The sequence below is a fragment of the Toxotes jaculatrix genome, chromosome 10, assembly GCF_017976425.1.
Source record: "Toxotes jaculatrix isolate fToxJac2 chromosome 10, fToxJac2.pri, whole genome shotgun sequence".
NCBI classification, from domain to species: Eukaryota; Metazoa; Chordata; class Actinopteri; family Toxotidae; genus Toxotes; species Toxotes jaculatrix.
In genome coordinates, this window is record NC_054403.1 from 6643686 (window position 1) to 6670348 (window position 26663).

Consider the following 26663-nt stretch of genomic DNA (forward strand, 5'->3'; position numbering starts at 1 on the left):
AAAATAACCCCTAATAAATCCTTGAGGACCAAACAGTGATGAAGGTTATTGGTTTCTGGTATTCATATGTGCACAATACATTTGTGCAACAAATGTCAATATAAAAATGTAATATAATAACCAGGTATTGCTGGATTGTACTGACAAGTTTCATGTTTTAACTGTCTTGTAAAGCAAAGAGATATAAATGAGCCTGCAGCCAAACCTGCACATGGAAAAAGTGCAGCTCTGGCGCTTCGAAGGTGGTTTAGAGCACATCTGAATGGCTGGGAGTTCTTTGTTACTGTGGGTGAATTCTCAGAAAAATACAGACATTGCTGTACTATCTTCTCTAAAGGCCTATTTTTTTTTCATCTTAGCAGCTTTATAGACAAAATTGATAATACAGTAATAGCTGTAGAAGTTACATTAAACTAACAACGTTTTTTATATAACAATCAAAAATTATGCCACAGTGCATTTAAATGCATTGTTAATAGTTGATTATTATTATTATTATCATTATTATTATTATTATTATTACTTTTATTTATTTATTTATTTAGTAGTATAAAAAATTTAAATGCTCCTTTTTGCTGCAGCTGGAGAGCGCGTTCCTGTGGTCTCCAATCTGATTGACAGCAGCTGTCAGGTTAATCTCTAACCATTAAAGTGAGGCAGCAGGAACACGGATAAAGTAAAGAAAGTTGTTGTTGTTGTTTACAAACCGTGGGCTTTCAGTGTGTTGCTAGCAGCGGTACTGATGAGTAAGGACCACACCAGCATCTTCATGGCTGAAGGGACTTTTGTCGGTACGTTCACATGCTGTTAAATGTGCTGAAGCTGATTAGCTAATTAGCTAACTAGCCTGCTAATTGATGTTAGCAGCGCACTTTTCTCCAGTGATTGTTTCATGGCTCCTTCAGCAAGCTAAGCTGCAGAACTTGACTTGTATTAATGCTTGTTAGATAAGAGGAGGCTTTAACTGGAGAACTAATGTGGGTTGTTGTTTAAAACGTGTGGTTCTTGTTTTGAGTAATGTTTGCATGCTGCAATCTAACAATACAGATATTACTGCTTTATGGTGATATGCATCAAACTTGATTGGCTGAATGTCAACAAGCCGTTCATTTACTCAGACAGAGAACTAACTACGATAAGAGGGAGCCATCATAAAAAAAAATAAAACCTTTTCTTTTTCCTTTTATCAAAGTAAATCCCAGGGCATGTGGTTTAAAGGTCAGATTTATTCTGCACCAGTACAGTACAATTTAGATTACCTGTTGTGTAGCTTAGAAATAAGCTAAGAGTGGGAGTGAAAACGTTAGTTAGCTATTCTAAAATCACCTGTATTACTACAGTGTCAAGATACTTATTTCTTTCATAACACAACAGGAGCACAGCACAGCATTGCATTTGCATGGAAGGAAAATATTTGTTAAACTCTTGCTTTTGGCAATTAAATTATTAAAAAGTCAGTGCTTTACTTCAAACGATCATTACATGTCGTGGCCAGGAGTCCAACAGTGCTAATAAGTGACAAATAAGCAGCATGAATGTTTGCACCATTAACTACTGTGGCGAGTGGAAGTTTATCATAGCAGACAACCAATAATCATTATAATGGTGACATTGAAATGAGGTGTTTCAATGGCAGGGCCCTGGCAATGTGCATGCTGGCCTATTGGGACTCTGTAACATGGAGCTGTTATTAGCGCTTTTAGTTGCACCGGTGCTTTTAATGGTTGTGACAAGTCAAAATGTTTGCTGGGAAATAGGTTTGTTGTGTTTGTTTAGTGTGATGTGTGACTTTGACTATCACTCAGCCATTCTGGATTGTGGTAATGAAGTTAAGAAGCTGATTCAAATGGTTCTTTTCTGGGACAAGAAAATGTCTAAATAGTTAAAACTGTGTTCTTTGAATCTTAAATCAAGTGTTGAAATTTTAAGAAATACACTGCACTTTCAGCTACAAGTGGTGACAGGCAGGATGCGTTGAAAGACAGCAGAGATGAATAATTTCCAAATGGTAGTGGCAGCAACATGCAGCATGCTTCATCATATTTTTGTTCTTTTGGCTTTGTTCTCCTCGTTGATCTGGTCCCAGGATTAGATGCCCAGCCCATCATTGCCCACCTTCTAAGGCAAATAACTGGCTCACATATCAACAGCATCACAGGTTCTATCATCAGCTATCCCAGTGTTCATGTGAATGAAATGTGATTTCAATCAGCACTCAATCTGGAGATTGAATTCTCTTTCATTGTCATATGTGTGAAAAATACAACAAAATGACTGCTGGCATGGCTAATCTTTTCTTCGATCTTTCCCTGGTTTTTCTCTCTGTGTGTGTGTGTGTGTGTGTGTACCCATATAGTTTGTACACAGAAAGCACAAGAGAATCTGATTGTGTTCTATCAATGTGATTTCACATGGCTGGCTCAGAAACTGTGTGTGTGTCCCCAAAGCTTCTGCAGCCTTTGTATTCATGGCCTATGGTCAAATCTAATTTAGTTTCAGTATTTTGATTTTAATCAGTCGAAAAAATGGTTGTTTTCAGGACCCTCTAAACCCGTGTTTCAGATCAATATTAATGTTTTTTTCTGCTGTTCTTGTTGCTGTAGTTCTAATAAAGCGTTTTGTTTTTCCCTTTTTTACTGCATATTAGCCCACACGCAACAAGATTTGGGGTTACCCTATTTTGTTTTTGTTTTTTTTTTGTAGCTTGTAAAAGCTGAGAGATACAAACAGAAATTTTAACATCCATTTGAAATCATATCAAATCCAAAAAAGACCATTCAAAAGACAGCACTTCTCCAGTGGAGAGAAAAGTGTTTTTATGCCCTCTTTCTTTCTTTGAATAAAAGCACCATCCTACTCTTTTACTGCATTTTGAAGCAGTAGTAACAGGAATCCTGGCTAACATGCACTAGGATAGAATACAGTGATATACAGTACTTTTAATAGATAAGGTAACATGTTTTAACACAAAGAGCGACTCACAATAAGTTTGGATTTCTTATTGTGAGTGGCCAGTGAGCCCTGTCTCGGCACAGCCACACAGCAGCGCTGTCACACACGCCCCCAAATGACAGGTACTCAGAGAGGGCCAGTTAAAACGATGGTGTGGTATTTCTCTTGCTCCCGATGGCCAGTCCTGCTATGACAAAGGGAGGGAGAGAGAGAGAGAGAGATATCTCATGAGAGCGAGCGGGGAAAAGTGGGGGCTGATCGAATCAATGTGCTGCTCACATCTCTACAGTGATTTTACCCATTTGAAATAGTAAAAAAAACGTAGAAAATCAATCTGTGGCGGTCTGTGTTGATATTGTGGTGGTCCACCACAGATCAATCAGTGTAGGGGAAACACTGAGAAGTGTAAAAATATTTTCGGGTTCATTATGAGACAGTGGCCACAGTCTGGATAATTAATGGGAAACACTGCCTAAGATACAAAGTGTCAGACTTTACGTTGGGGACTGCTGTTTGCATCTCCTCTTGCAGCAACAATCAACATTGATCCTACTGTAATTAAGTGGTTTACTTAAAATGAACTAAACCTTAACCACTGAGGTGGCAATCAGGAAAGACCCGTGAATTGTTCTGTAACATTCAGCCCAGCCGCAGCACCGCACCAAGGAAGGATTTTTGGTGTAATTCAGTGGCACAGTTTCTCCAATACTTCAGAAAATCTTGTGAGGGAGGACAGAATAATCAGTTCGTTTGGTGCCATTGTAAGTTTTAAATGAGAATCAGAATCATACATCCAATGTCTATCTCTAACATTTTGTCAACACACTGTCCTGTTTTCTCAAGGTGCCAGTGGAGAATAGAGAGATGAAGACTATATCCCTCCTCTTCCTCCTCCTCCTCCTCGCCTCAGGAGCCTGTGACGACGTCAAGTACATCTCCAAGAGGAACTCAGGTAGGATGAACAACCGTGGTGTTTGTTGTCTCCACTTCAGGCCATGCTGGTTTGCTGAAAAAGAGCCTTTTCTCCTCTTGAACGTTCCCAGGCTTTGTCTTTTTTGAGGTTTTTGTATTTTCTTATATTTTGCTCATTTTTTTTTCTTTCACTTTTGTCCTTTTTTACTGCAAACACTCTTCAGCCTTCAGTAATGCTACCTCTTGTCTTTTCTCATACTACTCCTCCTCACTCTTGTTCTTTATGTTGCCTTCAAATACATGCTCCCTGTATTCCTTCCCAACAATTCTCTCCGCTCTCGATATCTCAGTATCTTTTAACTTGATGCAATAGATATGTACATCTGCTTTGCTCCAGCCATTCCTTTCCTTTTCAAAATTACCACCTCTGCCTTTCTCAGATAACACTCCTCTCCAAACTCTATCTCAGAGCTGAGATAGCTCTTTGTGTTTCCTTGCCTCTCCTTTTTCTGCTTAGGGCGTGTAATGATTAGCCTGTCTGACTGCTGCTGTCATTGTTGCTGCTGTTGTGCTCATTTGTGTATCATCAGCCGGCCGATGACAGATCTGCTGATGGTCTTTTATTCCTGATCGATTTGTTGTGTCTTGCTGGTCACGCTGACAGAGAGAGTTTGATTGGGCTATCAATGTTTGGCAAGCTGTCTCAATAATGCTTTGTATGGTTCTGTAGTATGGTGAGTTAAGTATGTGTGAAAGAGAGGTGAGCTGTACACTCTGCTTAGCTTTGTTTACAGATAGACACAGTGTGCTATGCTATCTTTATGTTTGAACAGCGTCATTCATGATACCCACAATGTCTGAGCTGCAGTTTTACGAGTAGAGGTTCTGTAATTATAAATATTACCAGCAGCATTTGTAATTTTATTGCCGTGCCCTCCTTGCCAAGTCCTGAAAGTGATAAAAACACAGAAAATTACTTACCGATTTTTAGCAAACTCAGGTCATCTAATTATAACAATCCAGTTAGAATTGATTCCCCTGTAATGCAATCCTGTCTCACAATTGCGCTTGCTTATAAGTGAAAGTGTAGGGCCTGGCAGTTTAATCGAGGGGATTTGAGGGCAACCATAACAATCCTTTAGAGATCCTTTGTAATTACACACACACAGCATTAAAGAATCACATTATAGGGCTTCACTAAACTACTGTAAGAATAACAAAGTTGAGCTTTGGAGGCCTTGGAAACTTATTTTTCTCCTTCATCTTCTTACTATGTGTGGTTGGATCCTGAAACAAACGTTCAGTTTTGGTTAGTTCATTGTATAGATTTCTGTGTTGATGTTTTTCTCTCTTCTCATTGGTTTGGAGTGGGCGGGGCTCGGTTGGACAAAGATGACGCTGCATAAATCTGTGCACCAGTTTGGATTTAGTAACGTTTCAATCAAAATCTGATGACAGTTTATGGACTGTTTGGAAAAATATGCTTATTCTCTTTATTGTTGAGACTTTGATGGAAAGACTGATGACACCTTTAGGTTTGTGTGATGGATATAAACATCAATATGCAGTAGCCAGTTAGCTTAGCATAAAGACTGGAAATAGGGGAAACGGTTAATCTGCTTTTGTCCAAAAGTAACAAAATCCACCCTTTCTTTGCTGAGGCAAGAGGCAGACACTGTTGGAAGTTACTCTTTCTAGCCAAGAAACAGCAGATAACCTGCCTGTACAACAAAAGCAAATTATCATTTTTACTTGTCATTGTTTTGTACGGAGGTACTGGTAGGTGGATTTAGTTTTTTTGCATTATCTTACAGCTTTTCTGCAGCAATGGTAGTAAATTATGCCACTAGAAACAGCAATGATAACAGTGAACCCAAACTTGCTCAGACGTTCTCACCCCGGTGGCGTACAAGGTCACAATGGCGCTGAGCGTGCCACAGGCCCACAGGACGTATGTGAAACAGCAGCTTCTCTGCCTAGTCAGAGAATGTACCAGGTCCTTTCACACCTGAAGCAGCAGGACACAAAATGAGACAGAGTGCAAGCAGCTCTTCTTCAGCTCACTGGACACTGGGTCACTGGGGAGATGAACACAAGATTTAGTGAATGGAACAACCAGCTGGTCGAGCCAGTGTGTGCCACTGACCCATGCAGTCCTCCCTTTTTGGATACACGGAGGGTGAAACCACTGCTGGAGCTCACCAACACAGCTGTGGTTGAATCTGAGTTTTCTGAAGCTCAACACTTTTCATGTTTGAAATCGCCCAATCTGCTGAAGACAGATTGACCCCTGCTGCCATCCTGCAGAGCTACCCTAGGCCTCTCACCACCATGTCAAGCGTGCTCACTGAAAACTGAAACATGGAACGACTCAGAAAAACACTTTTTCAGCTCTAACCAGTGTCTTCAGTCAGCACAGACGAAGCATGCTGTCCCTGAGAGGGAGAACTTGCACAACAATTTCAGGAAGAGGACTGGAAGGATCCTTTACTTAGGAAGTTCAACAAACAAACGAGGAGGCTGCAACTCTACTCAGGAAGACAGAATTTAGCTGCTTTATTTTACTGCTGGTTTGGAGAGTCAGAGACAGATGCGTTTAGGCTATTTGCATATGTCCATGCGACGCTGTCCCCAGTACTGTTTTGGCCAATGCGAAAGAGTCCTGTCCAGAGAAGTGGGAGGCAGCTGAGCTGAATTTCACAGCAAAGGGTCTGAATTCAGTTTTTACTTTTTAATAAATTTGCAAACATTTCCAAAAATCTGTTTTTACCTAGTCATTATGGGGAACAGAATGTAAATGAATTTAAACAAATCAAGACCATTTATGATATGATATGATATTTATATATGTAATATACTGTTGTAAGACATGCTATGCAGTGTAAATAATAAGAATCTTGTTTGTTGGAAAATCCTATCCTTTCTTGACTTGGCCAAAGTTCAGGATCATCTACTGAGGAGCAGTCCTGCAGCTGGCAGGAATTAATTAATGCTGTGAACTTAGTTAAACAGATACTTGCTAAAATGTCTTCCAGGCCACCCAGACTCTCAGACACCCACAACGTTCTCTTCATGAATATTATATGGCATAACTTCCCGTCTCCAGTGTTGTGGAATAGAAACATGATTCTGTTTTAATCTGACAATTAGACAAAAAGACAAGAAGTTGAATTTGTTCTTTTGTGAGTTTTTGAAAAAAGCTTAGTGAGAGTTTTCACTGCAGTCACTCTTTGCTCAGGCTCTTATTTCACGTTTTCTTCTCTCACCTTCTTCTTTCTGCCTGTCTGTGTCTCCATCACACTCTCACTCTTCAACATGCTGATTGTGTGGGTGAGCTGGTGGGAGTTTTTGTTTGGTAATTGCTGTGTGTGTGTGTGTGTGTGTGTGTGTGTGTGTGCATCCGCTCGCAGGCATACCTGCATGTGTGAACGGTCTGCTTCATGCCACACTGAACAGTGACTGTCTGTGTGTGGGTGCTGTATATATCCAGGTTTTAAATGTGTGTGTGTGTGTGTGTGAACTCCCTGAGTGTGCTTCAGTGTATGCTCTCGGGATGTACACTCTCCTTCGTTGTGTGTGTGTGTGTGTGTGTGTGTGTGTGTGTGTGGGAGAGGTGTGCACAGAGCAATAATGTGATCAGAGCAGAGCCAAGCGGACATTTATGTGGGCGACCGCTACAGTCGGCCAAAGATAGGCTGTTAGATCTTTCCTCTCTCTCACTCCTCGCATGTTTATGTGTGTGTGTGTGTGTAACTGGACACCATATGGATAGGAACTACCATTTCCTCGTGTCAGAGTCCCTGCTGTTCTTTGATGCAGCATCCACTGCAGCAAAAGGGGACAAATTGTGATGAGACACAGCAGAGAGCAGGATGATGGGAGGTGGGGAGATACTCTGAAATGATATTTATACAGATCAACGCATGAGCAATAAATAAGTGTGAGCTACAGAAAAAAATACAATGGCAGTGTGATAACATATCTGATCCCTGAAGGGAAATCCTCACCTTCTTCCACAGGGAGGTCAGCAGTCAGCAATATGTGCGTGTAATGTGCTACAGTTAGAAAGTGAGAATACAGTAATGATGTGTAGAATTTGTTTATGTTACTACTTTTTGTGTTTTCTCGAGCCTTTCACACCCCTAGTGAGCTGATTATTGGACGCTAGAGATTCTGTGCATCTAACTTCTTGCTGCGTTGTACGTTCAGTGGATCAAAAAAAGTGTAAAAAAAAGTAGTAAAGATGCATGGTCTTTTTATGCTTATTCAAGCTTTTTGAATGTATAAGCCAAAAAGACAGTGTCCAGCCCATGTTAAACATAGGTCAGGTCTCTAATATTTCCAAAACTACTGTCAGTATGATGCTAAATGTTGTCCTGTATGCAATATCACAAGAAGCTTGTTATAATATACTCAAGGTTAAACTAATGAAGGACTCAGGGTTAATATATATCCAAGAGTATTCGGGAGATCTACTCCAAGGCCAGGGCTTTTTCTAAGTAATGCTAGAGTTCGACGGGTGTATTTTTATAAATGTGCACTGTAAGCAGATTGATAACAGATGACAGGACAAAATAACTTATGTGATCCAGGATATTTACAGTACTATGGCTTTCACAAATTACTATCAGGAGCAGTTTTGCAGTTTTTTCATTCTTTTTTTTTTTTCTCTGAGGTGTTTTTCATTGTCAGAACTGTTTTAAATGTCTCACAGTTTCTCTTTCTTTCTTTACCTCTCCCACTCAGTGTTTTGACCAGGCTAGACTCTCTCTGTCTGTGTGTGATGAAACACTGCCACAGATTTTACACCTGCTTTTCCTAGATCTTAAATTTAAGACACAAATTCTGCTCAAGGGACGAATCAGGTGCAGCTTCTGTTTAAACGTCCATCTCCTCGTCCCATTTATTCCACCTCTGACCAGGAATGCTTTAAAATAAAATTGCAAAAGCCCAAAGGACAAATTCATTTTGACTGTTTCTCATCTGGAGAATGGCCACAAAGCCTCAGTAAATACTTATGCATTTCCATTTCCAAAAGCATCTATTTACAGAAGGTATTATTTTCTCAAAGACTGCAGATACATTGTGTTGTAGAAGAAAAATCATAGTGAAGCTAATGGTGTTGAAGTAACTACGTTTACACACAAGCAGAACTGTTTCTTAGATTAGCCCATTTTACTGAAAGTGCTAATGAGCTTGACAGTTGCTACACAGGCATGAAAATGTTGAAAATAATGCCTGGAAGCCATACAGGCACATTTGTGCATACACACTCACACATACTTTTGTTGCAAAATCACACACACCCTTTTTTTTTTTTTTTCACACGTACTCCCTCTTGCCCACATTCACTCAGGCAGGCGTACACTTGTACTACACACATGGCTGTACTCACACCACATTTACACATACATGTATACAGACACACATTATAATGTCTTAACAGTGACACTGATATTTACATAAAATCAAATCCAGCGAATACATCCTCTTCTCTTCATCATCCCTCCATCGTTCACTCCATCTCTCTTGGCTGTCTTAGCCGAGGCCAGATCTTAACGGCTTCATCTCTCCAGACAGAACCAGCAGATTAGCTGAGGTGGTGAGCGGAAAGATAACACACTCTTATCTAGATCCCCGCCAGGCTCACACAGGAAGAGAGTTAATGAGACACAGACAAGTAAAACATAAAGCTAGAGAATGGCCCTCAGTATATGCTCACTGTATATATGGACGGACCGTGTTCTCCTCCTCATTATTTACTAATTAGATGCCTTTCTATGCATTAATGGAAATAAACTGAAATGATGGGACCTTGAGAAAAAAAGGACTTAAAGTAAAATGGACTTTACAAAACTGCATAGTAATGGTGTCCTATGGTATTTCCAACAGAAATTTTTACTTTTTCAAGTTTGTTTATATTCTTTTTACTACACTTTATTTATGCTCTTTTTCTTCTGTCTTTCTTATTTCTGCCCTTCCCTCTCTATTTTAACAGTCTTTAAGGACTCTGTACTGCTGACCTCCACACAATGTGCTGATACAGATGTTTTGTTGTGTGTGTGTGTGTTTGTGTGTGTCATAGTGACTGAGTGCCAGCAAATGCTCCTGCATGTATGTGTGCGTGTGTGTGCGAGTGTGTTTTCTGACGCAGCTAAAACCTCAGATCAAAGAGCGATTAAATCTCAGTATGATCTCATCACAGATTAACTCCTAACATGCAACGCAGAGGAGAGATAACAGAGCATACCGTCTGTGTGTGTGTGTGTGTGTGCATGTGTGTGTGGCATGTTTCCATGTAGAGTGAGACTTCAGTCTTCAGTACAGTATATGATGTAGAAACTGTATGTGTGTGTGCGCGTGCGCTCACTAGCTTTGAGTGAGACAAAAAGGACAAAACACATACAGATCTGTCTCTCCCAGTGAGCCTTACACACACACACACACACACACACACTTTCTCTGCAGCTGATATTGCATTAGAAAGCATCTGAAGTTGAGCAGATTTTGAACTTCTGATGCAGACAAATTTTCCACCGTAAAACGTTGATGCACTTGGTTTTTACGCTCAGCTCTGATCGACTTTGCTTCACAGAGAACATGAAAGTCAGGCTCTGTGAAACACTGACTTCTTGTTAAAAAAAAATGGAAATGAGCTAAATAATTAAAGAAAATGTCAAAAATATAGGAGAAAGTGCGAAAACACAGAACATCATCCTATGCCGGACATCCAGAGTGACTTAATGATTGTTTTTGGTGCAGTGTTAATTCCTTTAATGCCTCTCCTCTTGGTTTTGCTCAGAGTGCTGAAGGCAAAAATGCAAATTACTTATTCACCATTCTGGAGAGCACAGACAGTGACGGAGAAGAAGAGAAATGGAGCAAGGGTGGAGAGATATTCAACATTTGTACTGATCAGCCACAACGTTAAAACCACTGACAGGTGAAGTGCAGAGCACTGATTGTCTCTTTGTAATGGCACCTGTCAAGGGGCGGGATGTATTAGGCAGCAGGTGTAGTCAGTTTTTAAAGTTGATGGGTTGGAAGGAGGAAAAATGGGTAAGTGTAAGAATCAGAGTGATTTTGACAAGGGCCAATTGTGATGGCTAGATGACTGGGTCAGGTTTTGTGGGTGTTACCTGTATTTAAAGGTTGGTACCTACAAAAAAAAAGTGATCCAAAAAGTCTTGTTTATGTGGGGAAGTGATGGCAACAGCATGTGCTATGGGAACGTCATGGCAACGGTATTCCCTGATGGCAGTCGTCTCTTTCAGCAGGATGATGTGCCCTGCCACACTTTAAAAACTGTTCAAGAATTATTTGAGGAACATGACAAGGACTTCAAGATGCTGATTTGGCCTCAAAACTTCCCAGAGCATTAGATTTTTTATTTGACTAAGAAAACCTAAATCAGCTCTGTTTGGGGAGATCACATCCCTCTGTTTCACATTACAACACCTTATTTTGCTCTTTACAAACTAATTTTTGGCCACATACCTGTCTGAGTGACGTGTGCTGCGGTAACTGAGTGGGGACTACAGGCTTCTCTGTGAGCAGCTGTCTGGCCTCTACAGAAGAGCCTGTGTGTGAGATGTTTAGGGAACATCTGTAAATTGTAGAAAACAAAAAATCCTCATCAATCTCTAATAAAATACTAGCTTTACTCCTTTACATTAGTCTGTGTATGTAGCCTATGTAGACAGTGTCTGTCCCCTGTGATAATGGCACCCTTGGTCCTTCCGTGGAGGTCATGTCTTTGTGTTAGGTTATATGTGGTTACCGTTATTGGAAAAAAAAATCTATTCATCCTCTGACATTGGCAGTTACCAAACAGTTTCATGTGCATAACCAGGGCATTGGTGGGGCTGGTTCTGGTTAAACCAAGATGGGTGCAATTAGATTTGTAATGGAGCTGGAGTACATGTATATATGTGGCTAAGCCTTAATGAAAGTGTCTTCAATGTCATGAGAGTGTCTTCAATGTTATGAGACATCTAATTATGTAAGATCTGGCATTATGATGTGGTGAACATGGTCGAATATTACGGTTTCAAACCATACCGTGTGTTACAACAGTTAAACTTGTAGTATTTGGCACGACTGGACCTACAGATATATTACATAAGTGGATTGCCTTTGAGCTCTGCCCTGTAGGTGACTGTGGGTGGTCGAGCAGCAAACAGCCAGCAGCTAGAGCTCCCACAGGTACCTGGCAGTCTGTTGGTTTTTTTTATTTGTTTTGTTTTTATTGTGATCACACAGTAAAACTTTAGAAAACAATTTTTTAAACATGTTACAGGCAGATACTGTAAGACATACAGTAACACTGTGCAGATGTGTTTGTGTGTCTGTCATCACATTTACAGTATTAAAGCAGTAGCACTCCTCTGCACTTGGCATGACTAATTAAGACATCCACTTGACTTTTCTCCACTCTGCATTCAACTGTGCCTGCATGTGTATGTGTGTGTGTGTGTGTGTGTGTGTGTGTGTGGTTTTCTGCTCACACATTAACCACAGTTCTCTCTCTCTCTCTCACTGCCCTTCTGTTATTACCCCTCTTAAACTAACGATAACAGGCTGCTTGTGAGGCTGCTTTGTGTGTGTTCGTGCTTCAGCTTGTTCTTATTGAACCACATGACCTGTAGGTTTAACTTAAACAACATTAGCGAAGGCCAGTTTATTAACCACCATGAACAGCTGCTGCTTTATGTTTTGTTTTTCCTGTGTCAGACTACAGTGTCAAAAGCAATCTTTTATTGAAAATAGTGGAAATATATATTTGAATATAACACTATTTAAAAAAGAAATTAAAGATTCTGTTTTTTAAATCACACTTTGCAAATACTTCAAATTTCACCTTACCATTCACAACAACGGCCAGTGGATAATGTGAGACCAGAGCAACACAATAACCAATTGTGTTATCTCGTCCAAGGCCAATAGAACTGAATTTGCTGTTTTCACTTGTCGTGTTTCTGCTCCTCCTGAACAAGGACATCAGTTTCCTCTCAGGAGAAGCTTTTGTGGCCGAGCCTCTCCAGACTCCTCTGTCTGTGTGCCCACTGTGGCACCACACTGGCACAGGGAGAAAAGAGCTGAATTCACTGATACAGACTTAGGCCAAACCTCTTTACAAGCACCGATAACGTATTTCCAAATCCCACAGTCTTTCAGCTGTACCAGAGTCACACCACAATTACCAGAAGTCATCACGATGGGTCTTGAAAGCACTTTGTAACAAACAATCTATAGAATCATGCATTGATTTTTTTTTTTCAAGGAATAGTTTGACATTTTGATAAATGCATGTACTCGTTCTTGCTGAGAGGTAGAAGAAAGAAATGGGGTTTTACCTGACTGAGGTATTTAAAACTAAATAGTGTACCTAAGACGAAAAGCTTAACCGACTGAGATCTCCACTATTTCTTCATTTATTCATTTTTCTTTTTTAGAAAAATGTAAAAGAAAAAAAAACATCAATGCACTCTCAAGCAGCCTACTGTATAAATATTCAGCTACTGGTGCTCTGTCCAAACCCCTCACCTCTCGATGAATCTGTTCTGCCAATACTGCTTCATCTTTGGCTTCCATTTTTACTGTATCTGTCTCAGTTTCTCCTCTACAATAATTCTACTCCAAGTCTCTTACTTCGTCCTCTTACTTAGTCTCTCTCATTTCTGCAGTGTCCTTCTTCTGTCCTCTCTGTCTCTCTTTTTCCACTTTTTCCCTCGCTGTCTAATCGGCTTTATGAGTGGGTTCTTGGTTCTTGAGGCTGCTCGTGTATCTGTAAAAGAGAAAAGTGAAAAGGTGCAGATGTGGCCAGAAGTCCTGAAACAATGCTTAGTTCTTCCTGAGAAGTGTTGAAATGAAAAGCTCTTTTGTCATACATACCTCCCATGTCCTTAGTTTTCCATGGAGTAAAACAAAAACGCTGTGAAAAGAGCTGAAATCTTTCTTATTTTACACAAGCTTTTCCAAAATGGCCTGGACATTTAGAAGTGGTGATGAATAAGTGGATGTTGTGATATTTTAAGCAAACTATTGCCTTGAATTAGTATCACAGGTGTCTTCAGTCTTCTCAAAATTCAGCCTGTTTTAGTGGAGAAAAATGCTCACTGTGCTGTTTGGTATCGTTGTGTGCACCACACTGAACATGGATGAGAGAAAGAAAAGAAGAGAGATGAGACAAGGAAGAAAATAACTTCCAAACATGGTCAATGTTAAGGCTACAAGACCGTCTCCAAGCATCTTGATGTTCCTGTGATTATACTAATATTATTAAGAGGTTTACGGTCAATGGGACTGTTTTGCAGTGTGTCATAAACCGATATGACATTTAGAGTTCATCAAGTTTGCAACAACTAGTGTAGAGAATTTACTTGTGGTCCACCGCTATGAGTTTATTTGGATAGCATGGTGGCTGCTCGCCAGTATATATGCTGATATCATGTTGTTGTTTTTTATCATGCATCTCATAAAGTACAACAGTTCAATAATAACAAATGAGATGTAGATCTGTGCCTGAGAAGCAGGAAGGTGGTGACGCTTCAGGTGATTCCAGAAGTTTGTAGCATTTTTCCTCCATGTTTCAGCCTCATTGTTCACCAGTTTGCTTCTGATATTGCACTTTACCTTCCCTTGTGCTGGCTCAGTCTGCCATAAGGACTAGATTTCTGTCCAGCTATCTGTATTTATTAAAAAAGAAAAAAATACAAGACTGTATTTTACCGTAGTTAAAAAAAAAAAAAAGTCACATATAATTTCATTAGTCCATGCACATTACAGTGCACAGCCTGCTCATATGATCTACCGGGTGAGGTGACAGCAGTATGATACAGTGAAGATTCTGTCCCATAAATCCACTGCTATCTCTCATTAAATACTGTATCAAGTTAGCATCAATAGAATAGAATAGAATAGAACAGAATGCCTTTTATTGTCATTATCACCTTTTTTACATGTACGAGATGAAAAGCAACTCCTTCTTCAGTGCAAACGTGTGTAAATATATACAACATAGAACAGAATAAAATTAAATTGAATTGAATTAAATTAAATGGTGTATTGAAGCACAGACACACACGTGTGCAGAGGGAGAGAGACATGCACACACAAGTGCACGGGGAAAACCTTAACAGTGATACCTAGTTAACGCCAGTTTTCTGATTCCTTTTAATGTAAGTCCACTTATTGGATTGAGGCTCTGTATATAGCCCATTAGCCAATACAAACTGACAGTAACTGGTGTTGGGTGTTTTCTAACCATCCAATAAGTCACTTATGATATTACATTGTTGACTTGAGAGGAGAGGCTCATCAGTCCTCTCTTCATCCTGTGCCTCAGCTGACACATGGGAGCACTAACATCGTTCCACAGTAGCCACACTGAATAGGCCTCCTGCAGATGTGTCTGTGAGCAGTATTTGTTAAAGAGCGCAGACATCGGTTGATGCAGATGATCTCAAAACATCAGAGATCGGCCCAATTATTCGGCCGACCAGGGGCATTTACCGTCTTAGTTTATTGAGTTACCTGTGTCAAGTTGACAGAATTAAAACTGGATGTTCAACCCTGAACTTTATGATCCTTTAATCTTTTTTGTTTTTTTATTTTATTTATTTTAAACACACTTGAAAATGCCTCACGTTTCCTTTCTGCCTTCCTCACTTCTTCAGTCATCTTCTGCCTCCCCTCACATCTCCACTTTGTCCCTCTCACTCCCATTCTGTCACTCCCCCTCTCTCTCTCTCTCTCTCTCTCTCTCTCTCTCTCTCTCTCTCTCTCTTCTCTCTCTTGTCCCCCATGTCTTCATGTCTTTGTTGTGCTCCAAGGTCATATTAAAGATTCATCCATTCTCTGGTTCTGCAGTCAAATATTGATAAAGCCTGACACCGCTTTGACTCTGTACACTTCCAGAGTTCCATTCTGCATGCACATGCACATACACACAACCTTGAATGTTCATACATCTATAGTGCACACAAATACCAAAATGACAAACAGGTGTTCAGACACACACATTTTATACTGCAAAAAAAAAAAAATCACATGTCATTTATGGCTCTGTTAGTGTACTGTAATGACTTGATTTTCTTGTAAGCAAGGAACTGTAGTGTAATGCCCTGACTCATTTTATGCCACCTCGCCGGTGACAGCCATTTGCCCCGCATCCCATTCTCGTGAGTGTGAATTTCTTCAAATTTGGAACAAACCTTCACTTGGACTCAAGGATGAACTGATTAGACCTTTCTGGTCAAAGGTCAAGGTCACAGTGACCTCACAAAATAGGTTTTTTGGCCACAACTCAAGAATTCATATGCTAATTACGGCAAAATACATTTAATACCTTTTATTAAACTCATTCAAAGTCACACCGATCTACAGATGGCAGTAATATGCCCAGATGTGCAGCATTGCATCAGTAAAGACAGTGAAGACGAAAACTGCAAGCCGGTAAACATGGATGTAAACAATACTGTATTTAAAATATTTAGAAAATAGGTTTGCAAATGTTTGAGGACAGAAATGCAGTTACTTTAAATTTCTAGATTTTGCTGTCCGTTAGCAGTCTTGATATCAAGTGCATGTATGTCACACATTAAAGGACCAGTGTGTAGGATTTAGGGGGATCTGTTGGAAGAAATGGAATATAATATTTATAATTCTGTTTTCATTAGTCTGTAATCACCTGAAACTAACAATGTTTTTGTTAGCTTAGAGCATGTCCTCTTACACAAAGCCCAACATGTTGCACCACCATGTTTCCTGCCCAGAACGGACAAACCAAACACTGGCTCTAGGGAGTCCCTTTTGTGTTTTTGCGTTAGCTGAAGGCCACTGTGTTGCTCTTCTTATGTCAAAATGTGTGTGTTCCTTATGGTTACGTGCCTACGTGAATATTTATGTACAGAGAGAGTCACTCTCTGTGCTTTGTTGTGTTTAGAATTTGAGGTTTGCAGGAACAAGCACAGATTTCAGTCATGATTCTGGATGCAAATTACACAAGTGTGATGTTGAACTCTGCACATACGCTGAGAACAGACTTTACTGTGAAGCTGGAGACAGTTTGTGTCCAATGCTTGTACTAATTATATTTGCATATTCATAGATTTTGGAATTTCAGATGAAGAAGAAGAAGTAGATTTACTTTTAAGATGCCTTTTTTTGGTGGTTTATTGAACATCCTTTAATGAAAAGCATAATTTCACTATGTCCTTAAATGTATCTGGAGGAATTCTTTTTGCCTTGTATCTGACATGGTGCCTTTGAATGCATGTAAAAAGTATATCTGAGCAAACATTTGTTCACTTGCATGTCCACCGAGGTTTGTCTGTGGGGGTGTGGGGGTGTGTGTGTGTGTGTGTGTGGGTGTGGGTGTGGGTGCGTGAGCTTGATATTAATGAATTTGGACAGGGAGCCCAGGGGACAGAGACTATATGCAGCCATCTATTAATTAACCCTGTTAAACCTACGGGAGCGCCGGCGATCTTTAAGGGGTTTAAACCGACGGGAGCGCCGGCGATCTCTTTTGCATATCAATTTTTAAATGCCGGTAAAACTGCAACCACATAAGATAGAGCAATAATTCTTTTTGCATATTAAACCGGAGGAGTAACACTTACATATCAAACTTTAAACATGTCTCAGAGAGCTGTTCTCTTCCACGAGTGGGTGTGCAGAAAACCAGTAAAAAGTCGCAAAAAATCCATAAACAGCGCACACAATAAAACTAGTATAATCCAGATAGCGGGTGTTCGTTTTGTTTTTGTCTTAGTTTATAAATTTGAGTGTATCTCAAAGACTAGCCAGTGAATACACTCAAATTTATTGTGGTTTAAAGTTATTTTGTGCAACTTTTTTATATTTCTAATTTTGAGGGATACAGCTAAGACATCTCTGTATTTAGAAAAATATGTGGCACCACAGCAGGTAAAAATGTAAAATATGTTCTGGAGGATTTGGTTCTATGGCAGGTTTAACACACATACATATCCAGAATGGGCAGAAAGATTCAAGCATGCACAGATACACACTAGCAGTGTCACACCAGCAGATAAGGGTACACACATGCACTCACACACGATTATGGTGTAATTAATTCCTGTGGTAAACTTGTTTCCAAAATATTATCCTCTTTTTCTCCAACTTTCCTTCGTCTCTGTCTTTCTGATTACTGATTTCTTTGTTTTCTTTCTCTTTTGGATTTAGATTATGCTGTTGAATATTCTGACTTTATTTCAAATCCTCTTGCTCTGTGTCTTATGCACACACACATACAGGCACACAAACACACACACACTTAGCTCCTCCTGCTTTGTCAGCCCCCCTCTGTTTCCATGTCTTTATCTCAATCGCTTTTGCAGTGGAAGGTACAAATTTATTTATAGTGTGATGAATTATAAAAACACAGCCTCACAGCTGGATTCACACACATCATATATGGACATTCATGTGTGTACATTAAGCACCGCACACACAGACATGCACGCAAATAAACACACATAAGCATATTTGCAGCGGCAGCACTAATAAATACACAGATTACTTTTGCAGTGGACAAATAAGCCTGACAACAAATGAATGCTGGAACACCTGCTTTATTCAAAGAGCAAACACACGCTGAGTGCAGTAAGAGACACACACAGGCTCAGCGATTGAAAACAGACACTGCCCCCCCCCCCCAAAAAAAAAATAATGTTCACCAAGGAGCAACACACACATAGTGCATACAGGTGTACACACAATCAGTTACACTGCTATTTATTCACATGAGAGGAGAAAGTGAAATATAGAAAGAAGAAAAGAAACCTTTTGCCCAGTCACAGATTGGTGATGCTGGGTTGTCTGCTGATTGTCATGGTGATTTTCAGTGCATCATCAACTTTTTTCTTTATACATTTGAATTCTGTGTGAAAGCAAGAAATGCATACGCTGTTGCAAACAATGAACTTGGATTCAAGAATTTTACTGTTTTGAGAGTCGTGATTTTTTTTATGATGAATGTGCTAAACTTAGAAAAACTAACACACTACACATCTCATGTCAAGACAGAGACAGTTTGATAAGATCAACAGAGCTTTTTACGTTTTCCCCAATGAAAAAAGGGTTTTGGGAAGTATCAAGCTTCAGACTATAAACTGGACAACCTGTCCATCACCAGAATCTGCCCTTCAGGGTGAAATTAATAGTTTTTGGCTTGGCTCACCCTGTCATCAGAGTAAAGGCTGGAATGATGATCTAAGCGTGTGCATACAGGGCTCCACATGTGTCCTTGGGCCCCCTCATATCTGAAGCCATTAATATGTGAGGACTGGGATGTGTCGTGGCATTCCTGCACTTTGGCACCAACAGCCTCTTCCCTGGTAAATGTACATACCACGCAATGAAAGCAGTTTGCCACCTCCTCGGTCAGGGAGTTGGAGGAACACCTTCAAGTGTTTCATTAAAGAGGAAGACTCAATCCAGGATGCAGACTAGGCAACTGGTATTGAGCCTGAAGTTTTCATGGTGGATTATTGACATTATCAGAGATTAGGATTACACAGTACAGAGCTACCCAGAGGAACTTTACAACTCCTAGAAGGACTTACTACATCTGAATGCAGAGAGGTGGATCACTCCAAGCCTACAACGCTATTTTATTACAATTCTTACCGGGATGATAACATAGACACCATCTCTTAGGTGCTGCCCATGAGTTCATAACTGACTGGATGATTCAGATGAATGATCATGAGTTTTCAAAGAGAGCTCTCACGCTTGGCTCAAATAGAGATTCATCTACTTAACCAGCCTGGACTGGCTTAGAGAGCGAATCACCCTCTGCTAGCTTCAGTGAGGAAGATTCACTCTCTGAGAGCCTTAGCAAGATCTCCAGTGATGAAGATTCAGGCACCTGATGGGGACTGTGACGAAGCCACTGTGACCTTTGACTGCACTCCAGTCACTAGAGATTCAGAGGGCTTAGAGTCAAACATTGTCAATTCCAATAGCACACACATCAGTGGAGCTACGTATGACGTTGGACCTTCAGCAGCTACTGGAGTCAGAGTCACTGCTGCTTCTACACATAAAGAGTCAGACACTGCAGCTACTTCTATTTCTGGCAGTTCAGACACTGCTTGTTTGCCAGTTGCCAGTGTTACTTGTGATGGCAGAGCTTCAGCTGCTGGTTCCAGTGATGGAGCTTCAGCTGGCACTGGCTCAGCTGACAGAGCTGCAGCCACCATTCATTTAAATGTTGGAGCTGCAGCTGCCATTAAACCTGTTGTTCTGGACGATGTCAACACTGACCCTGATACAGCCCGGCAGGAGAATCTGCTCCTGAGAATACACAAACTCTTCAGCTTAGTGAAAGGGCCGGTGGTTTTGTTTTTCAGGCACTGAAAGGACTAAGCTACATCTACTATAAAATTAGGCTCAGACATACAGTATAACTCATTCTCATGTGGTATGGTTAGGGTTAGGTACCACCTACCTGGACATGTGGCAGAGAATGACTTAAGTTGAGGAAGTTAGAAGGTGTGCTTCTTATTGTGTAGTTCCCCCTGTGCCCATGTGGGTTTACTCTTTACAGTCCAGAGATACGCAGGTTAGGTTAGATGGTCCTTAGGTAAGATGTAGACTAAAATGTGTTTTAAAAAAGCCTGTGATTAAAGACAGTTGTTGTGTTACTCCACACTGTCATAAGACAGACAGGTACCAGATAAACCAAACAGCAAATGAAACAAGATCAGAACAATAAAGACAAGACTGTGGAGGTTCTGACCTTTTTTCAGTGTCTGTGGAATGAAATGCATTGTATTAATAATGAAGGCCCTTAAAGTCAAACTGAAATTTAAATTCTCTTCATGTTTTGTGTAAAGAAATTTCAGCGATACATATTTTTACAGAGAGTAACACTACTATAGATCACTGGTTATTTGCTCTGACATTTAAACATCTTGATAATCAGATGCCAAGGCCCATAAATACAGTGCTTTATTTGCCAACAATTACCTTGTAACAGCAGCTTAAATTATCCCATAAATAATGGCTACAAAAGGTTGTCTCTGAAGGCTTACAGACAGTTTGTGAAGCAAGTGTAGGTTCCTGCTGATTTTTGTACAGGTTCCCCCCTCCCTCTTTTTTTTATCCACCTACAGCCATCCAGCCTAACCCAGACTCTACCAACCATTAATAAGCACATAGAAACAGCATGAAGCACAGTGTCTTAACCAGCCATTATAAGGGGAAGAGAGACAAAGAGAAAGTCGAGGGAAAGAAAAAAAGTGAGGAAATTAAAAGGAAACAGAGGACAGAGAGAAAGGAAGAGATGAGGGAGTAGGGGGTGGAGAGGAGGAGAGAGGAAAGAGGAAGAAGAGACAGAGAGAAAGAGAGAGCGAGAGAGAAAGAGAAAATCTAACACATAGTCCTTGCTGTCAGCCAGTGTGTAATTAAGTTCTGCACTCTGTCACCATCACTCTGTAGAACTGGTAATTTATCTGGGCCTGAGCCAGGAGAGCAGATCAGAGGAGGGGAGAGCAGGGACGGGAGGACAGGAGAAGGGGGGAGAGAGAGGAGGAGAAGAAGAAGAAGAAGTTAAGAGAAGTTATTAGAGGGAAAAAAAACTTAAATAGTGAAGAAGAGATGAGGAGAGATGGACAAAAATTAAGAGAGAGAGAGCAGAAGCAAAGGGTAAAGAGAGACTGAGGTAGTTATAGAACAAGAAGAAGCGCAGAACAAATTGAGAGGGGGTGACAACAGGAGGAGAAAGAGGAGAGGACAATGGGAGGAAGAGGAAGAGGAGAGAGCAGCACAAAGCAGCAGATAATTGAATAGAAATCTAGATTTTCCAGCTGGGTTGTACAAGTCTGTACAAGTTGTACGAGTCTCATATTCAAAGCACCTATATGTCCTTGGTCCAGCAGATGTGTTTTCACTTATGTTGCCTAACTGGATGGGGTGGGTGTTTACGGGATGTGCCTGATTGACATCTCCTTCACACTCTTTTTAGTTTTGTTAGAAGGGCCAACATCTTAACCATAATTAACGAGTTTGGTATCATCACATAATTCCTAGCTTAGGGCCACTTAGCCCCAGTCTGAGCCCACCGTGTATTCGCATAACATACGAGTCACAGAGGAAAACTGTTTCTCTGAAAAAGACATACGCTGCCATGTTTGAAAAACCCAGAGCAGTATTTCCAAAATCCTCAAAGACCAAAGAGCAAGGATTAGGAAAACGTGAAAAATGGGTTAAATTAATTTAATTTTGTATTAATTAGACTGAAGTTTTCTTTCATCCAGATGGTTTCATCCATGAGGAGGAAAAACAGAAAAAGCACAGATATAATTGTTAATATTCCCTCTAGGTGAGCCACTTCCATGGTCCTGGTGTTGCGCATGCTGACTCACGGCCAATGGCTTACTGAGAAACTTGATGGAACTCTATGGTAAAACACGAAACGTACAAACTCAACCTCAAAGCAAAGGTCTAATCAGCCACAGTGATTAAAATCACCTCTGAGGGATCTGCAGGGCCTTTATCTGAACGGGTTAACAGCCTTTCAGGGAACCACGTCGCATTCGGTTATTCCCTTTGTCCCCTTAAGATTGGAAAAAAATATTTTTTCACACTAAGCAAGTGATAGTATCATGATGTTCCAACTCTTTATTGAAGCTGAGTTAAATATGTAAACATAAGAAGCATAAAAACTATTCTGATTTGTTGTGCATCGTTACATATATATATATATATATATATATATATATATATATATATATATATATACCAGAATTCACCCTGGCACATTTGGTATCAGTGCAATATAGAATTGCATCTGGGCTTTTTCTAATATGACAGGTCAAAATGTCTGCCATAAAAAATGTTCTGTTCTGAACAATAATAATTTTGTTTATTACTTGAAAATCAAACACAATCTTAACTGTATTTCTGTACAGTAATATCTGTTTTAACACGATCATAAATCACTTACCAATCAAAGGAAATTAGAAGAGATGCATAAACAACAAATTAAACACCAAATTCAGACAATAGAGAGATTAGACAAGCAATTAACCTGCTGTTATAAAACAAGGAAACGTAAAACGCCACATACTATAAATCAACTTAACCCAACTTACCACATTCAGATAAAAGAAAATCCAAGCTAAGAGATTCCCTGAGCTCAGTCATGGTGAAGTTAAGCAACAGAGTAAATGGCTTTTCATTGTGTCCGCCTCTGGGGACAAGACACAGAGAAAGAAAGAGGGGGAGGGATGTTAAAAAAAAGACTGCGTGAGATGTGACACTGATGAACCTGCTACCAAGTCTTTGACCTTGTGTGTGACTGTGTGTGTGTGTGTGCGTGCACATGTGGGTGTTTGCGTGTCAACAAAGAACAGTGGGAGGGTGGTGAGAGTATGGCAGATTCACTCCATGGGGAGTCTGAATGGACGAATGCACAAGTGGGACTGTGTGTGTGTCTGTGCGCGTGAGTTTGTGTGTGAAAATAAGTGCTAAAGCATTTGACTGAAGGGCAATTAAAGGATAGTGTGTGTGTCTGTGTGTTTAAACGATGGCTAGTGTGAGGCCACGCTGCTGTGTAGCCGTGTATTGACATTGTAATTACCAGTGAATAATGTAGGGCCGTATGTGTGTGCATGAATGCATGTGTGTGTGTGTGTGTGTGTGTGAGTGTGGGTATCAAGTGTGTTCGCTTGGGGAGACTTGCTATTGGCATTCTAATTAGACTGAATGATATACTCTACCTACTAAAACCAAAGCAGAGCTGTACATGGTGGCAGTGGGGCCATACCGCAGTGTTCACCGACCGCCATGTTGGCTCCACTAAGTAATATATATATATATATATATATATATATATATATATAGGGTAGGTGTCACAGATCAGCTTACCCATGTGCTACTTGTAGAAATGCTTGTTTCAAGTGGTCACAACAGATTTGTAAATGACACAGTGAAGAAATCCTTCGTCTTTTTGGGAAAGCTTACTCAGTTTGTTGCTGAGGGTTTTATGATAAGGTTGATAACGCTCTCACGTCTGTGCATTAAGCATAAAACCAGAGCCGGGAGGCAGTAAGCTCCATGTCTTCATGCTAAGCTAAACTAATCGCTCCCCATCTGTGTCCCAGAAAGACAGGAGTGGTATCAATCAGTTTAAAAAAAAAAAAACATTAAAATATACAAATATGTTTGTGACTGTTTGAAACAGAAGCTGAAACTTTTATATTAAAAAAACTGATGTACTGTATGAACTGGTTAGCTTATCGTTCAAGTGGTGCAGCCACAGATGGGAGCTTAGACGCCGTATTTTAGCATTAGCCTATGTGGGTTGGATTTGAAATATATTTGAACAAATTACATGTTAGCTCTCATTGGTTTGACCTGTATTTTTAAGAAAGAAATTTCAGTTCAGTTTTACTTATTAGTGTATTGTGTTTTAACCACTGGATACATACAGGTTATTACAACAGCCTTAAAAGTGAATTAACTAATTTTGTTTTGGTCTGTTTTGCCTAATTTTGCAACATCTCTCTGGACATTTTTCAGTATGTATCTGATGTCGTCTTCCCCTCTCTCTCTCCTATGTCTTCCTGTCTTTGCCCTCCCACTGTCTTTTTTTGCCCCTTGTTCATTTACAATAGAACTTGACAGGGAATCATTAGCTGCATAATGAAAAGCAGCAGACCAGTAATATATACCGTCACATCACATTACAGCCTCCTTAGCCTAAAGACCTTGAATGTAAATGAGGCTGTATTATGTTCTGTTAAAGTCTGAGTGGTGGCTCAGAAACGCTTTCGGGACACAACGCAGACAGTTATTGTTGTTGCCTCCGTGGTACGTGATAAAAAAGCTGCTTAATATATTTAGCAGACAGTCAGTGTTGGTGTGAGTGAACGGTTGCGTAATTATTTCAGCTTTTGTTTGGTAATGACTGGATCTGTGTTTGTATGTGTTGCTGTGTCGTGAAAAAGGTTCTTTCAGGTTCAGTCTTTTGATTTCATCATAAATTATTTGTCAAATGGATTTGCATGTTTTTTTGTGTTTTTTTTTAAATTCCAGCAACCAAATGTCTCCACAATTTAGTGGCTATCATCACTTTTCAGAGCCAAAGCAATTCAGGAACTGGTAAGTCAAGAGTCCTGAAATGCTGAGGATCTGTTTGGCTGTGATACGAAATCAGGACTGGTGCTCTTTCAAAATCTGAAGTGCCCCACAAAAGCGTCTGTCCTTTACACGACACTAACACGAACAGATGTTTCCACGTTGTCGGGCCCTCGCCTCAACCTGGCGTAACTATAACTGATGGCTTGGCCACTCTCGTATAGTACTCATTCTCTTCCGTTGGACCCATGGGTGACTGAAGAAGTCAGGAACGTGTTTGTGAGTGTGTATCTGTGTGTGAAGAAGGTACACGTAGCCACGCACACACACAGAAGTGGGGACAGAGGAACAGATAAGTTTTCACAGCTGACAAAAGTTGGAGATTGGAACAGTAATAGAGATATCAGCAAAAGCTATCATGCTCACTGTACTGGAATACACATCCGCATAGATGCAAGGACTGCTGTATGTGTGTGAACACACACACAAACACACACCCGGCTGACTAAACTGGTTTCTGAGAAAGAAGGATTGGAAAACTATTAGTTGAAATGTGATCTTAGCGTCTCCATAGAATCTGCAATTTTTCTGTCTGTGGTTCCAGACTCACTCTCATACTCATTCTTTATGCACACATGCAAACACACATGTACACACACGTACACAGACACACATATACATGCACACAAACTAATTCTATTATCTTGTCTCTGTCCCTGTATTACAGTGCTGTCATTGAGGGGACTCAGGGAAAGTGAGACTGAGGAATCTGGGATGAGAGAGGTAGAGAACATATGTAACAAAGGGAGAGAGGGCCAGATATCGGTCGTGCTGTGAGACTCTCACATCACAACAATACATACAGCCCAGCTACGGGAAACTGAACAGAAAATAACTTCTGTGGGATCACAGTTTTTCCCTGATAACCACTTCTGAGTCATTTTACGGAGAAAAAGACAGCAGAAGGTTAACTGTCCATACTCCAAAATACATGAGACTCTTCAGTATATAATGCTGACTGTGTATATGGAGAGAACTATTCTTGATGCTGGTAAAAGAGCCAAGTTCAAGAGCTAAATTCTGCTTGAGCAATTGGAAGTGAGACACTTCACTCCTCCATACTTGGATGTTATGAAACTTTGTCATTGTGTAATAGACTAAAAATAAGTGTCAGCAAAATCCTGTCTGGATCGAACAACTTTTAGTATAAAAAAAAACAAACTGAATGTATAATTGTGAATATTGTACAACTAACCTCTAACAGGGATAGGTTATACTTTTAGTGACATTTTTAATCTTGAGTGCACGTTTTGACAACAAAACACAAATGAAGTTTACCTCCAGATTATCATAAAATACTTTTTTTTGTTTTTGTTTTTTTTTTTAGCTGACACATTACCTAGTCTACTATAATGAAGCACATTGTTACATAAGCAGCACTTCTAAACCGATTAACATCCTAATCGTAGTAATTTTTTAGTATTTGTTTGCACACACTAGAGATCAGTTGTTTCTCCTAAGTATATGACCAACAACCCATTCTGTGTTTTAGGTGTGAAGGCCAGTCTGGCAGCATCCTTCAATTTATGTTTTTAGCAAAGCTACTGTATGGATCTAGGGCTGAGAAGTTCAGTCGATCAGATGACCCTACCACTTTGGTCCAGATTGTTTTTATTAAAAACTGT

At 40.1% G+C, this 26663-nt stretch overlaps 1 protein-coding gene across 2 annotated transcripts in view; it reads left to right on the forward strand.

Moving 5' to 3' along the window:
* The first annotated feature begins 3816 nt into the window (after positions 1–3816).
* The window catches only part of il1rapl2 (interleukin 1 receptor accessory protein-like 2), a 302734-nt gene continuing 279887 nt past the window's right edge, over positions 3817–26663 (forward strand). For both annotated transcript variants that reach the window (XM_041048287.1, XM_041048286.1), the window contains exon 1: positions 3817–3904. In XM_041048287.1, the coding sequence (XP_040904221.1) occupies positions 3817–3904 (88 nt within the window). The remainder of the gene's footprint in view (positions 3905–26663) is intronic.